The sequence below is a fragment of the Octopus sinensis genome, unplaced genomic scaffold (genome assembly GCF_006345805.1).
Source record: "Octopus sinensis unplaced genomic scaffold, ASM634580v1 Contig10123, whole genome shotgun sequence".
NCBI lineage: Eukaryota > Metazoa > Mollusca > Cephalopoda > Octopoda > Octopodidae > Octopus > Octopus sinensis.
Genome location: NW_021832000.1, coordinates 27094 through 43792, shown reverse-complemented (window position 1 = coordinate 43792; position 16699 = coordinate 27094). Strand labels below are relative to the sequence as shown.

Genomic DNA, 16699 nt, shown 5'->3' with positions numbered 1-16699 from the left:
ACATACACATATATATACGCAAATATGTATATATGTGTGTGTGTCTGTGTGTGTGTGTCTATGCGTAGGAATATGTATATATTTATACACACACATACACATATATATATATATATATACATATAAAGTAAGAAATTATAAGATGAATATATTTCTTTCACCAGTTACATCGTTTCACAGAAATCTTTGTGTATGATAACTTCTTTTACATGTCTGCATTAGTTTATAGGTTATAAATCATACAGTGCCATCGTACAATTTACAAAGTAAAACAGGTATAAATGACAAGCACCTCAGTTCATAGAATATCATGTTTACATCCATTCTTCAATGCAATATACATATACAAGAACAGAATTTTATTTTCAAAATATTAATGTAAGGAAGACAATAATTTACAAAACAGATTTTTATAGAAGAGAGAAGGAAATTTAGTAAGATAGTAAGCAGTAAATATACATACATGCATATACACTTATATATATATACATATACATATATATGTATGTATATTAAAAATTGGGGGTGGTTTATGGGATTACACTGGGTTTCCCATTCATAAAGGTTTTAGCTTTGTACCGTTTCGTAAGACCCTGTTGGCCTAAGACCTATTCAAAAATGGAAGGGGAAAAGCCTGGGATTTACGTTTTCTGCAAACGATCCTTTTCAGCTCCCTGGCAAGAGATTATCCCAGTGACCATGTGGTTCCTGTTAAATAACTCACCATTGAAGCGTTTCTACATATTTACTGAAACCACGGATCTCCCATAAATATGAAAGAATTTGACCTCAGATACTCCAGCAATAACATCCCCACGTCATCCAACGAAATATACACCCGTTTGCAGCTGGAAAAGCTATTGGACGTGATTAGGCGTATGAGGTTAAGGGCTTTTCCGGCCTCCATATTTGGAAGAAGTCTTAGACCAACAGGTTTTGGGGTCTAATGATACGCCATGAAGCTAAATCCTTTTTGGACCGGAAACCAAGGGTAATCCCGGAAACCGGCCTTCCCCAGTTTTAGAATATACACTGCTCTACATCTTAGAGTGTGCTTCTTCTCCGGATTTATCTTTTCTACAAACAAAACAAATATAAACGTAAGTATGTCATTATTCAGTTTATTTCAAGATACTTTATTTTTCACTTTATGTCAAAATCCGCTGGACTGCTAAACTATGCACAGTTTCTCTATGTATGTATGTATGTATGTATGTATGTATGTATGTATGTATGTATGTATGTATGTATGTATGTATGTATGTATGTATGTATGTATGTATGTATGTATGTATGTATGTATGTATGTATGTATGTCTGCACGCACACGCACACACACACACGTTGTGATATAACTGTCACTTAGTCTACCTCAGGAATTTCACGGTTTGTTGAGTTTTATTACAAATGGGGGATCGGGAAATGGAGTATTGACCCATTTTGCATCGGACCCTTGTGGGTTGAATACTGTATAATTGGATGTGTTGCATCCTCCGGTGCAGATGCATATCATCTGGTGTCTTGTTTTACAGAAGAAACCTCACTAAATATTCTCGGTTTCGCTTGGTATGTTGTTGCCAGGAGGTTGTTGTCTATAATGCTATAATCCAAGAACCTACTGACAACAACAACATACCAAGCGACACCGAGAACTCTCCCACCCGTAAGGAATCGATGCAAGATGGGTCAAACCAATCGTTGTGATGGATAAAGTTTCTCGTGAACTTCATTTTACATATTCCTCATTCAACATATATATTTATATATCCAACAGTAATGTATATAAATCTCTCTCTCTCTCTCTCTCTCTCCCTATATATATATATATATATATATATATATTTGTGTGTGTGCACGCGCAATAATTTCATGGTGGTGGGCACTAACGACCTCAACAGTTTTATGAACCTCTTATTAAGTATAGCAACATCAAAAGTATACTTTAGAAATTTTAATTCTTCTTTACTAGTCTTGATCTGTTAATCATGTGTTCACTCGTGTTCAGCTCCCCTAAAACTTACTATAGTTAGGAATAAAGGTAGATTAAGCTGAAACAATCTATTTAGGACATCTTTATCCTGTCTAGAACACATTCTCATAGCAACATCTAGAGGATCTTACGAAGGTTGATTTTACGGACAAACATCAAATGTACATGATCAGTTTGATCAAGTATACAGTAGAAGACAATAATGACACATTGATATCCATCCTGATTTTCATGTAAATTTTCATTTTGTATTTTTACTTCCACAAAGGGTTCAGTTCAGTTCGATATTAAGAACAAAAAGGAAATGACACCATTGCTTGAAGCCGTTTCCCGGGGTCACCTCGGAATGACACACCTGTTAATAGCCCTGGGTGCAAGCATAAATGCTGTTGATGGTGAGGGTAACAGCTGTTTGCACCTTGCCGTGGAAAGAGAAGTGTTTGATTCCGAGGGTGCACCCTTGGATTTACTAAACGAAGTAAGTTTTAAAATTGTTTGCGTATATGTGTGTGTGTGTGTGTGTGTGTGTGTGCGTGCGTGTGTCTGTGTGATTTTGTGTATTTGTGAGTCTTTGTGTGAGAGTGAGAGAGAGACAGACAGACAGACAAACTTTGCTTGTCATGTATCAATTCTCCCCTATCAACCCCATCCTCCATTACCATTCCGTAATCCAGTCTCCCCTTATGACCCGAGTGATATTATGTAACAAACAATATTCCATCTCCTTTCACTCTCAAAGATGTCGTCTCACCACAGTCGAGAGGTGACCCATCTCGGTTGTTGGCCATATAAACACATCCATCACAATGTGACGGAGAAGTGGCCTATTTAATAGAGGAGATATTATTCTCAATTAACAATGATGCAGGATAGAAGAGATGTCTGAGCTTTATACTGCTGGTGCCATGGTAAATACATCCAGTCCATTCTATGAAGAATTCTGAGTGAAACTGCTCTCTATCCTACTTCTTGTACACGACATGAATCCACTGACTTCTTGTGGACATGTCATAACAATGTTGAATATTAGGACCCTAGAGAATGAATACAATAAAGCATGGTCCTTAGTGAGATTTCCTGTATTTAAGTTCTGTACCTATGCACACACACACACACACACACTCACACAGACAAACACACACAAGTAATGATTTTGAGTTTGAGTATATATCTGGTAAAATGCTGTTTAAAGCCCGTTTACTGTATTCGGCTATTTGATGTCATCAACAGTATGGACTTCAATACTACTGGACTATTTGCTGTCATCTCATAAACAAAGCAGTTTTTTATAATCCTTATATTTTTCAAAATTAAGATAAACAAAGTACTGTTTTCTGTTAATCTAAAACATATTCTCCTTCATTTTCTACAATGCTCTTCCATTTATCTGGTAGACTTGCAAGTCACCTCTTCCAAATTTCACTTGTCCGTGATTAAAAATACTCCTCCATTACGCTTCTGACTTGACACTAATTCCTGCTTCCTCTACTTTACCGTCATCATTCAAAGATGCTTCTTGCTTAATTATGGAAACATTATTGATATGTTTGGTTATGTTTGTGTGGTATTGACTTTGTTATGTTATAGGTGTTTTTGTTTCTGATATAACTTATATTCTTTCTTCTCATGCTGTGTTATATTTATATATACAATACTCTTTCTTATGGCCACATGGTCGCCTTTATCAAGCCAATTATATAGATAGGTTCTTGTTGGTTTGTTCTTCCTATATTTGATTTTTCTATTGAATATATTGTGATATTTGGGATTGACAAGTAAATATTTACTCACTAATTAACAGCAAGCTTGATGTTAATCAATACGGTTTGTCCTGCTTAATCATCATCATCATCATCCTCGTTTAACGTCCGTTCTCCATGCTAGCATGGGTTGGACGGTTCGACCGTGGATCTGGGAAGCCAGAAGGCTGCCCCAGGCTCCGGTCTTATTTGGCAATGTTTCTATAGCTGGACGCCCTTCCTAATGCCAACCACTTCGTGTGTGTAATGGGTGCTTTTTACGTGCCACCTGCACTGGAGCCAGGCAAGGCTGGCATCGGCCACGGTCGGATTGGTGCATTTTACGTGCCACCTGCACGGAAGCCAGTCGAGGCGGCGCTGGCATCGGCCACGATTCGGATAGTGCTTTTTACGTATTTCCAGTCCAGGGGTCCTGGCATCTACCAGGTGCCAGTCATAGGATTGGTTCAATTTCGATTCCGATTTCGATTTCACTTGCCCCAACAGGTCTTCGCAAGCAAAGTGGGGTAGGCATAGGTGCCTGTCGTCGGATGAGGTTCGATATCGACTTCGCTTGCCTCAACAGGTCTTTGTGTGTCCAAGGGAGGAAAGGCATGCATAAGTGGGCTGGACTCACTTGTCCTGCCTGGTCTTTTCACGCACAGCATATTTCCAAAGTTCTCGGTCGCAGGTCATTTCCTCAGTGAGACCTAAAGTTCGAAGGTCGTGCTTCACCACCTCGTCCCAAGTTTTCCTGGGTCTACCTCTTCCACGGGTTCCCTCCACTGTTAGGGATTGGCACTTTTTCACACACCTATCTTCATCCATTCTCGCCACATGACCATACCAGCGCAATCGTCTATCTTGCACACCACAACTGATGCTCCTTAGGTCCAACATTTCTCTCAGGGTACTAACGCTCTGCCGAGCATGCACACTGACATTACACATCTATCGGAGCATACTGGCTTCATTTCTCGCGAGCTTACGCATGTCCTCAGCAATCACGGCCCATGTTTGACTGCCATGTAGCATGGCTGTTCGTACACATACATCATACAGAGTGCCTTTTACTCTGAGCGAGAGGCCTTTAGTCACCAGCAGAGGTAAGAGCTCCCTAAACTTTGCCCAGGCTATTCTTACCCTAGCCGTTACACTTTCAGTACACCCACCCCCACTACTGACTTGGTCACCAAGATAACGGAAGCTATCAACTACTTCTCGTTTTTCCCCATGGAAAGTGACGGAAGTTGTTTTCTGCAAATATTCAGAGGTTAATGCCCCTGAGCATCTGCCACATACAAAAACTATCTTCCCAGTTAACCTACCTTTGACATTGCTGCACCTCTTATGTGTCCATAGCTTACACTGGGCACATCTTATAGAGTTTCTACCTACACCTTTTCTACAGATCGAGCAGGGCCATCTTCCTGAAGACATTTGTGGATTGTCTACCTTCCTACTTATTAGTACTTTGGTTTTAGCTAGGTTGACTCTAAGGCCCCTCGATTCTAGACCCTACTTCCACACCTGGAACTTCTCCTCCAGTTCTGATAGTGACTCAGCAATTAGAGCAAGGTCGTCAGCATATAGGAGCTCCCAGGGTCATCCTGTCTTGAATTCCTCCGTTATTGCCTGGAAGACTATGATAAATAGGAGGGGACTGAGGACTGAACCTTGGTGGACCCCAACCTCTACCCGGAATTCTTCACTGTACTCGTTGCCAACCCTCACCTTACTAGCAGCGTTTCTGTACATGGCTCGCACAGCTCTCACTAACCATTCATCTATCCCTAGTTTCCTCATTGACCACCAGATAAGGGTTCGGGGGACCCTGTAAAAGGCTTTCTCCATGTCAACAAAAGCCAGGTACAGGGGCTTATCTTTGGCTAGGTATTTCTCCTGCAGCTGTCTTACCAGGAATATAGCATCAGTAGTACTTTTCCCTGGCACGAACCCAAACTGCATCTCATCTAAGCTAACTCTCTCTCTAATTAATTGGGCTATAACCCTCTCCGTAACCTTCATTACCTGATCCAGCAGCTTGATACCCCTGTAGTTATTTGTATCTAGGGCGTCACCTTTACCTTTGTAGCAGTTGACTATTATGCTGCTACACCAGTCATTGGTTATGACTCCTTCGTGTATCACCTGGTTAACTATACGGGCGACTAGGCTATAGCCGACACTACCAGATATTTTGAGCATCTCTGCAGTAATTCCTGATGGGCCTGGGGCTTTCCCTGTTTACATGCTTGTAATTGCCTTAACTACTAAGGAACTGTTAACTCGGATTGCTGGTCCCTCTGTTGGGTCGACATTCGGCAGACTCTCTTTATCCCATTCATTTTCCTCATTCAGCAACCTTTCATAGTGGCGTCTCCAAGCCTCTCTCTTTGCATCCTCATTTAGCGCAAGTGAACCGTCATCCTTGCGAACACATTTCTCTCCTACCACGTCACGATTCTCTCTCACACACTGTCTTGCAATACGAAATACCTCAAGTCTTTCGTCCTCACGGCGCAGGACATTGGCAATTTTTTTCTTATCTGCTTCCCCTCTGGCTAGATAGACCTGTGTCCTAGCTTCCCTTCTGGCAGTCTGATACACTTCCCTTCTACCACCGTTCTTCCAGTCCTTCCAAACCTGTTTCTTTTGTCTAATAGCCCTGTCAACAATATTGTTCCACCACCATGTTATTTTGGGTCTTGAGGGGACTTTGCACCAGCCACAGATCTGGTCAGTGGCTTTCAGCAGGTTGTCCCTCAGAAGCGTCCAGTTGTCTTCTACCCCATGTGTAGCTATACCCCCTTCAATTTCGTCAAAGGCTTCAAGTAACATGTCTCTAAATCTCTGTCCATTCGCAGGGTCTTTAAACTTCCAGACCCTTCTTCTCCATGTTGGTCGTCTTCTAGTCGTCCTCTTAGTCCTGTTCCTAAAGTCACTAACTACCAGTCTATGTTGTGGGGGTACATTCTTCGCCTGGGAAGGTTTTGGCATTTATAAGCAGCCATCTTTCCCTTTTTCTGACAAGGATGTAGTCGATTTAGCTAGTATGCCGGTCCGATCGGTAGGTGACCAGGTGGCTTGTCGGTTTCCTGAAATTAGTGTTGCAAACCATAAGACTATTCGCATCGCAGAACTCCAGCAGCCTGGTTCCCTCCTCGTTGCGGGAACCATAACCGAAGCCTCCATGTATGCCATGGAAGCCCCCAGCATGTCGTCCAACATGCCCATTGAAGTCACCAGCCACAATGAGAAGGTCCCTGTCGTTCGTCAATGAGGTGGTCTGCAGTAGGGTGTCATAGAAACTGTCTTTCTGTCCATCGGGTAGCCCTGGCTGAGGGGCATAGGCCGATATAATGGTTGCTAATCTATGATGAAGCACTATTCTAATCTTAAGTATTCTGTCACTTATTCTGATTACCTCAATTACTTTATCTACCCATTTCTCAGCGATAAGTATACCCACGCCCCCAACCCCGTCAGTGTTCCCTGCCCAGAAAATCTTGTACCTGTGTTCCTTGCCTGTGAGGAACCTAGCAGATCCTCCTCTCCACCTTATTTCTTGCATGCAACATACATCAACACATCTCCGTTCAAGCATCTCGACTTTCTCGCCAGACCTACCTTTCAGTGTGCCAACGTTGAGGGAGCCAACCCTGAGGGTGTGGAAGGTATGGGCCCTAGAGGCCCAAGGACGGGGAGCAGTGGCGTCATGTACCTGAAAAGAAAGCTCGCATTTGGCAGAATTCATAAGCAAGGCAATGTTCAACCTGCTACACCACACTATCATGTTTTGCGCCGTCTGGTCACCACCTTATATAGTAGGGGTGGTATTGGCTTAAGGCCTTTAGGTGAGGTGCTCAATGTAATGACAATATATTTAGAGGGTGTCTCAGTGTTGAAAATAAAGTAAAAACGTGAAAATGGGAAATGGACTCAATTAAAGAATATGTAGGAACTCAATACTTTATAATTGCTTTAATTAGTGGATAAACAAGCTATGAGTAAATTTAGATGAACTTTTGTGTAATTAGGGGCATTTGCTTTGAATATTTGTGTAATATTGTCATCATTTTATATTTCATCATTTGTAGTGCTGCACTTCCCTTAACCTGAAAATAGAAGAAAGGCTCTCTGGTATAGTGGTTGCGAGATATCTCGCCAGCCAGGGAGCTGACTTTCACCATAAAAACAACAAAAATAACACACCATTGGACCTCATTAAGGACCCAAATTTGAGAAAAAAATTAGAAGCATTTTCACCACCACAGTAAGTATTTCCTGGCTATAGAACAGATAAACCAGTACATTTTCTATTTTGTATATAATTATGTTTATATGTTTATTTCGTTTCAATTCTACGATATACATTATACTGTCGCTAGTGTTTTTGTCAAAGGTCACACAATAAACAATATGCAGTTGTCAGGAGATCAAAGAAAGAAAATGATTTTGATTATATTCACATGATTCGTAGTGTTGCCTGTTATACTTCACTGTCCATCACCACCTTCCTCGCCTCGTTCCCTATTTTATAGATTTGTGATCAATAGGAAAATATAGATCTAAATAATGAAGTGAATGAATTCCATTTTGAAACTGTTACTTAGAATTAAGTGGAGTTTATCTATCTACCAACATCTTTTTCTCACTCTTCTAAGTCCGAATCAGTCAATATTAAGAATGATTTCGTAGAAAAATAACATACAAACACACACCAACAGTGTATATATTATATTTCTGCAAATACTGATGGAATATTGCCACATATCTTCATAGAAAAAAAATCTGCCAGGAAACGTAAATAATTCAAGTAACACATATACCATTACGTCGCCTTTCACTCCCGTATTTTATAAGATTTGGCAATTTCTTTGCCATACATCTCTCTGTATTTGCTACTTAAGAAGCAGACACATTTCCTCCTCAGTGAATATACAAAACTTTCTTTGTCTGTTGAAATTCAAATATTACTCTTTTACTTGTTTCAGTCATTTGACTGCGGCCATGCTGGAGCCCTGCCTTTAGTCGAAAAAATCGACCCCAGAACTTATTCTTTGTAATCCTAGTACTTATCTGCCGAAACGCTAGATTACGGGAACGTAAACACACCAACATTGGTTGTGAAGCGATGGTGGAGGGACAAACACAGACAGACAAATATACACACAAACATACACACACATATATACATATATATGCGACGGGCTTCTTTCAGTTTCCCTCTACCAAAATCCACTCAAAAAGCATTGGTCAGTCCAAAGCTATAGTAGAAATCACTTGCCCAAAGTGCCATGCAGTGGGACTGAACCCAGAACCATGTGGTTGGTAAGCAAGCTACTTACCACACATCTACTCCTGCGCCTATTGTTCATAGATATTGATTTTTGGTCTGTATAAATATAGTTCTGTTTTCTTCAATTGACAAGCCTCAGAAGAATTCCTCTACTTTTACAAATGATCGTTTATGTGAATGTTTTAATAATAATATAATGTCTATAGGGCACAGCTGAAATTACTGGATAGGGGCAGAATAGATGACAGAAAACTGCAATTAGTCAAAGAAAGGCAGCAATGGAAGCTAGAAGTAGATGCACGATACATATAATAAAACAACCCGAAAGGAGGGAAACAGTTAAAGAGTTATATCAAAGAAAGTAGACATAGGTACATCAGGAAGAGTGTTAGGAAATTTCAGGAAATATGGAAGTTTTGAAGAATGCAGTGTCCTGATAGCTAACAAGAGATATCAGTTTATTTCATGCTTCATGTTTTGAAGGAACATATTTGAAGCGAACTATTTGTCAAAAACTAGTCGATCAATGATTCCTTTAAATACACCAATGAAATTGCGTCAGGTGTAGCAGATTCAGTGGGTTTTTCAATGTAGTTTTATATGTATAAGTAACAGGATACCAAGAATAGTTCCATGCAGATCTTCAGAGGTAATTGTATAGGGTGTAGAATGTTATCTTAGTTCTGTAACAACTTCCTCTCACCTGAGAATGAAGGAACTGACACAGTTATAAAATTAGAACTCATGCCCATTGCAGACAGCTTCACCGTATTTCTTTTGTGTGGTATAGAATTAAAAGTTTGAAGTAGGGATAGATAACATCTGCCCATGAGACCCTATTTTTGATTTAGATTATGTCTTCAAGAGGTTCCATGTGTTGGCCAAAGTAACTAAATTTAGAGGTAAGTACAAATTATGAGAGATGAATCAAGTTTTGAGAGTTTCAAATGTTCCAGGAATTTCTTTCTGACTAATAATAATAATAATGTTCGTCCTTCGGGTTCGAAGGTGACCATTGACATCATTTGGTGGAATTGCTGCTATGAGACCGGAGGTGGCTGGTGAGGCCAATCCGGGCAAGAAAGCCCCTCCCACAAGTGGAGCAGAAGTGAGTAGGGTCTGTGCTATTGGTGCAGGTGGCTCTGGCTTTCCGCATCTGGCGTTTCTGTTCTGCTGACTGAATGCGTCTCTCCTCGGCTGTCTTTGCTCCTGTGGTGATTGCGCTTTCTGACTAAGGACTGACTGGATGGTAATTAGCAGTTGATGGTGAGACTGACTGGATGGTAATTAGCATGTGATGAATGGTCACCCCTTTTAAACAGGGGGATCAAAGTAGCAATGTTCTTCTGATCCAGAGTAACAGTTAGTAAAGCTGAATTGGAATAGGCTAAAAAACCTGGTGTAGTAGAAAGAGGATGCCAATTTGGGATAAATAATACCATCAAAACAAGAGGAAATATAATAATTGCACAAATGCTTTAAGAGTTGTTGCAGGAGTAAATTCAAAAGACGTGATGGAATTTAGTCTCCATAGCAGTGAAGATCATACATTTAGATTTTCAACGGTAAAAATACCAGCATTGCATTAAACAGTTGGCTCTTCACAATCTGACTTGGGGATTGACTTTCAAGAGATTGAAGTCTCCGGTTTTCAATATACGAACTTCCAGAATCTATCCAGGTTTTTTCCTCTGTGTTGGTCCGAATCAAGTGCAGCCATTTTAATCACCTTTTTCCTGTGGTTGGATGCTCTGTTGTATTTTTTAAAATTCTCTCGTCTATGTAATCTGTTTTCACATTCAACAGTTTGTTGATCTTTCCTCACAAAGTGGACTGCTGCTACGGTCTGTCATATTCCGCTTTTGAGCCCTTGAACACATTTATGTGGCACTCCGATGCTTTGCATATGACTCACATCGGATTAAATATTTGCTGTGAGATCTCTCCAGAATCATAAACGTGAGGTCAGTCAGAACACTGCGACTCAGTACAATAGGAGTTCTGGTCAGCATTGTTCCAGTAAAAGCAAGCAGTTTGGAAGTTTTTTTCTTTCTTTCCATTACAAATATATTGATAAGGTTAGAGAATGATTAGAGCGAGTTAAATGTATCTTGGTAGGGTGGCTGATAATTTTAGAAGCGATGGTCAATAGCAGATCCAAAGTTTTGTTATCTCTTGTGGGAGAGATGACTACATGGGACTAGTTTGAATCCAACACAAAACGTAAGAAGTTGTTTTTAGGGGACAGTGAAAGGCATCCCAGTCAATCCTTCAGTAATTGAAGCCACATGTATGAAAAGATTGGAGACTGTTATCATGAATGCATTTCTGAGGATGTGGAAAAAGTGTTTGTTTTTGTTGTAGTTTGGAAGATGTTCACACAAATTCGCCCATATGTAATTGTTTAATTGTGGTGCCGCATAATATTCTCTACTGTAAATACGCACACAATGTAATATTTGTTATAAGTGAATGTTATTAATGGGATGTGTTCATGTTTTTGTTCCTCAGATGTGTGTTTTGTGAAGACGAAGTGGCCACAGAGACGTTCTTTCCATGTAAACATCTTTCGCTGTGTAAGAAATGCTGTCCCCAAAAGATACCTAAACGATGCCTCAAGTGTGGACAGAAGATAACGAGAAAAAATAGTTTGGGTAAGAATACAGTATGATCTGTCTGTTTGTCTCGTGGGCTTTATGGTGTGGAATATTGTATTTCATATTGTTGTGTAGATCCAGTTTTGCGTTAATCAAGCACACTTTTAATAAAAGATGTTCCATGTGTCTTTTCTCTGTCATATTATGTCTCTCACTACTCCCACAAAACATTGTTCTTGTCCAATTAGAAGACTTGTCACACTTCAAGATGGTTGCTTTCTGCAACGTAAGAATAATAAAGAATACTGAATTATAAATGTTGACTAAATACCAATAAATCACCAAGGTTCTATCAGTAAATACCGACATCTTGTGTGTGATTAGAGTGATTAATGATTTATCAATATCTTCGGAAGCTGATAATTAAAAACAACTGCATTTATATGAATATCAGAGTGAGCCTTTATAAAATAGGAGACTCAATAAGAAAATCTCAACTGAGGGTTTAGGGAACAACATAAGAGAGGGGACATCAAAAGGGTGGGAAACTTTGATTGATGTATAGATTAGTATTCCCGTGTATCAGTTCTTCTGAACCGTTTCAAATATTTTCACAGCAATAATGTGTGGACGATAAGTTTTATGTCGTTAATGAGGTTTTGTGTGAATGTAGTGTGCTAATTTAGGACACGAGATATCACTTCATGTTAGACCTGATGTCACTTTCTGTTCGACCTGCTTTATTCAGGAGGATGAATGACATTGAAATATCTTCAGATATTTCCCCACATCTGATTACTTTCTGGAGAACTGTGATGTGGGTAATTAAGATTAAAGATTACTAGTAGTAACCAATAACAAAGAGAGCAGGTATATATATATATATATATATATATATATATATATATATATATATATATAGATAAGAAAGTTGGTTTGTGAAAGCACGTGGGTGAATATATATAAAATCGTAAAAGGTGAAAAAACTACAGAAGGCTTAAATGTTAAAAAATATATATTTGCGTCAATATGTCTGAAGAATATTTAAAAAATAAAAAAAAAAATTTTTTCTCTTATAATGACATAATTACGAAGAAAGAACGGTTTCGCATTTAGCTTTTCAAATTTCTTGCGACGTTATGTTTATGATGCATAGAGTTGTTCAGGAGAGTTCTAAATAGGGGGAGGTAGTGACTGATTTCTTCCGGTGTAAGGGAGATAATCGCTTAAAATTTTTTCTTTCTTTCCCTTGGTGTGAATTTCTCAGTATGTTCGGATGGTTGAGTTTGGGCTTGTACTTTTCAATGAAGAATGTTTCTTTGTTTAATCTAATTTGTGTTGATGATCCGATAGCACATTGGTAAAATGGAAAGATTAAAAATTGTGGCAGTCGTTGCTTTGCGCATTTCTCAATGTGCTCACTAAAAGGTATCATTCAGTACTCTGGGAATGCAATCTGTTGTCGATGCAGTGTGCATCTACGTCTGAGTGATAGTCCCGTGGACCCCACGTAGTCTTGATGGCAGCCCGAGCATTTTATGACATAAATTATGTTTTCAGAGGCACAAGTAAAGTTAGATTTGATCTTGAATTTCTGTCCCTCTTTAAAGAGGAATTCTGATCCTTCTAGCAGGTTTGTACATGTTGCACAGTTCGATCTGCCACATTTTTTTACTTTTGCATCCGTAATTTCAGAAGACAATTTTGCCTTTGTGAGAATCTTTTTAAGTGATTTAGGTTGTTTGTAGCTTTTAATGATTTGGTGAATGTTTAGAATTTCCTTTAATTTGGGGTCTTTATGAAGTATTGGTAAATTCTGGGTGATGATGGTGAAGGCTTCTTTGTTTCTGGGGTTGTATGTAGATATGTAAGGTAGTATTTTCGGGGAGGGTGTGTTGATGGTTGAGCCAAAACTCAACCATCCGAACATACTGAGAAATTCACACCAAGGGAAAGAAAGAAAAATTTTTTAAGCGATTATCTCCCTTAGACCGGAAGAAATCACTCACTACCTCCCCCTATTTAGAACTCTCCTGAACAACTCTATGCATCATAAACATAACGTCGCCAGAAATTTGAAAAGCTAAATGCGAAACCGGTCTTTCCTCGTAATTATGTCATTATAAGAGAAACAAATTTTTAAAAAATTTTTTAAATATTCTTCAGACATATTGACGCAAATATATATATTTTTTAACATTTAAGCCTTCTGTAGTTTTTTCACCTTTTACGATTTTATATATATATATATATATATATATATATATATATCCTGAAGTGGTGTTTCGTGTTTGGGGTTGGATCTTCGATACGCAACTTGGTTGACAATTGAATTAAGCAGAAGATGAAACGAATGTTGATTAGAGATGTCTAGAGGTGAAATGACGATGTTTGTCATAGATCTGGAACAAACACAAGAAAACCAAAACGAAACTAAGAGAAAATCTGTTGTTATTAGGGGATAATTAAATGAGATAATTTCAGAATTGTTAGAATTGTTGGATGCCTTAAGAGACAGAGAAGGGTTGTTAAGTGTAGTTTATGCTGTTGTGGACCTAAATTTTGAATCATTACATTGTAATACTGCAGAAATTATACAAATGCTCTCCAAAAGCATGATGGTCACCAGTTAACTAATGATGATAGGATTGTCTATCAATAATAAAATATCGATTATTTATAATGATAAAAATTTTTTCTACAGTGTTTAAAACCTGAAATTGTTTATTTCAGAGGGTCCAAAGTCGTCAAAGCCGGAAGTCCAGATGTTGACAGAACCACCTGGTGAGTAGAAAATAACTGTACCTAATTATGTTAGACCACATTACTCCATAAGAAGCAGAGGGTTGGTTTCCCGGTTCCCCCGGCTTATATATTCTTCCATGAATAGGACGCTAGTCATCATCATTTAACGTCTGCTTTCCATGCTAGCATGGGTTGGACGGTTCAGCTGGGGACTGGGAAGCCAGAAGGCTGCACCAGGCCAAGTCTGATCTGGCAGTGTTTCTACGGCTGGATGCCCTTCCTAACGCCAACCACTCCGTGAATGTAGTGGGTGCTTTTTACGTGCCACCAGTACAGGTGCCAGACGAGGCTGGCAACGGTCACGATTGGATGGTGCTTTTTACGTGCCAGCGGCGCGGAGGCTAGTCGGGGCGGCGCTGGCAACGGCCACGTTCGGATGGTTCTTTTACGTACCACCGGCACTGGTATCAAAGCTACAATTTCCATTGATGTTGATCGATTTTGATTTTGATTTAGTCCGCTGTAAAATTACTTATTTTCGCCAGCTGTGTGGACTGAAGTGTTGGACATATTTTAATCACGTGATTTTGACTCAGAGGATTTAGTAACGAGGATTTATGTGGACTGGGCAGCCCTGATGTGCCTAACTTCCCCAGTGAATGATTTCCTTCAAACCGCTGAAAGTGTGTTTGATACTCTGCATCAACCCCATTTCATAGCAAAGGCTCAAACTAGTCTCCTTATTCATCAGAAAGATGATCTGAGATCAAATCAAGCAACAGTATTGTCAGACTTGGCAGAAAATTATAGTTTTGTAGTGAAGGATTCGGAGCAAGGGTTTCATCGGAACAACTCCCAGGCCAATATATTCATCCATTCGTGATCTGTTATAAGACTGGTTCAAACCCACAATGCACTTCAATCTGTGTCATATCTGATTGTTTGAAACGTGACAATACCACAGTGCATGCTTTTATTACGAGGGTGATATCGCATATAAAGACAGAACTTCCATTCATAAACCATCTCCTGTACTTCAGTGACGGTGCAGCCGACCAATACAAGAACTAGAGACACCAAACAAATCTCTGTCATCATCAGAATGATCAAGGACTTGAAGCGGAGTCGTATTTCTTTGCCATGTCATGTGGAAAAAGTTCATATGAGGGAATCAGTGGTATGATGAAATGTGTTGCTGAAAAAGCAAGTCTACAAGCAACCAGGAAAGACATTTTCTCACAGGTTGCAAGATGTATGGCTGAGCATGTGCAAGCATTCCAGAGATAATGTTCTTTGACATGTCGGCAGCCGATGTCATCCGACATGAAAACAGCTTCGACTTGCTTTCACGATTCAGCAGCTCAGTGAAATTAATTGGCACACGATCCCATCACCGCTTCGTTCCTTCTTCAAGATCTGATCTTCTAACGAAAAAGATATCAGCTGATGACAATTTCACTCTTTTAGGTGAGGAGAGGCCAGCATCTGAGCAAGATATTTCAAAGTTAAAGTCCTGCGAATATGTTGGATACACGAATGAAAATGATTGGTACATTGGTTGTATCATTGAACTCTCAGATGAAAACCAAGATTTATTAATTTCATGCACCAATCAACGCATGACTTCGGTCATGGCGTTCCTCGATCTGTTGCAATGCTTGTCGGGTGCCCTAACAGAACATTATCTGATTGGTTTGAGCACCTGGGACGGAGAGCCAGGTTTTATAAGCTGGCCCCCGAGGATCTGCTCTCATCCAGAAGAGATTGTCATCGTTTATATCTAGTTATTTTTACAATCAAAAATACAAAACGTATAATAATGATCTAATTAGATAATTGTCTGTTAATATCTAATCAATGAATTGTAAATCAATAACATCTCAAATTGTTATTAGGAGTTTTACTTTAATACCATAAGCATTTCAATATGAAAATAATATGATTTAAAATATAAATTTTTATATGTAAAATAAGATCCTTTTTACCAAATAGGTTTATATCTGCCCTTTTATTGATCTTGTGTGATAATTTTCAGGGGAGGAAATGAGTCGAGTATATCGACCCCAGTACACAACTGGTACTTATTTTATTAAGCCTGAAAGGATGAAAGGCAAAGACAACCTCAATGGAATTTTAAACTCAGAACGTGTAGACGGACGAAACGCCACTAGGCATTTTGTTCGGCGCGCCACCGATTCTGCTAGTTCGCCGCTTTAATATTATTAAATAATAGATGAGGTGACTCCTGGCAGAATCGTTAATGCACTTAACTGCATTTCGTCCGTCTTTAGGTTCTAATTTCAAATTCTGCCGAGGTTGACTTCGC

The 16699-nt window shown here is 39.3% G+C and overlaps 1 protein-coding gene across 2 annotated transcripts in view; it reads left to right on the top strand.

Annotated features, from left to right (window-relative positions):
- The window catches only part of LOC115228288 (E3 ubiquitin-protein ligase MIB2-like), a 58812-nt gene that overhangs the window by 15020 nt on the left and 27093 nt on the right, over positions 1 to 16699 (top strand). For both annotated transcript variants that reach the window (XM_029798905.2, XM_036498898.1), the window contains exons 6-9: positions 2259 to 2468; positions 7830 to 8005; positions 11543 to 11685; positions 14362 to 14412. In XM_029798905.2, the coding sequence (XP_029654765.1) occupies positions 2259 to 2468; positions 7830 to 8005; positions 11543 to 11685; positions 14362 to 14412 (580 nt within the window). The remainder of the gene's footprint in view (positions 1 to 2258; positions 2469 to 7829; positions 8006 to 11542; positions 11686 to 14361; positions 14413 to 16699) is intronic.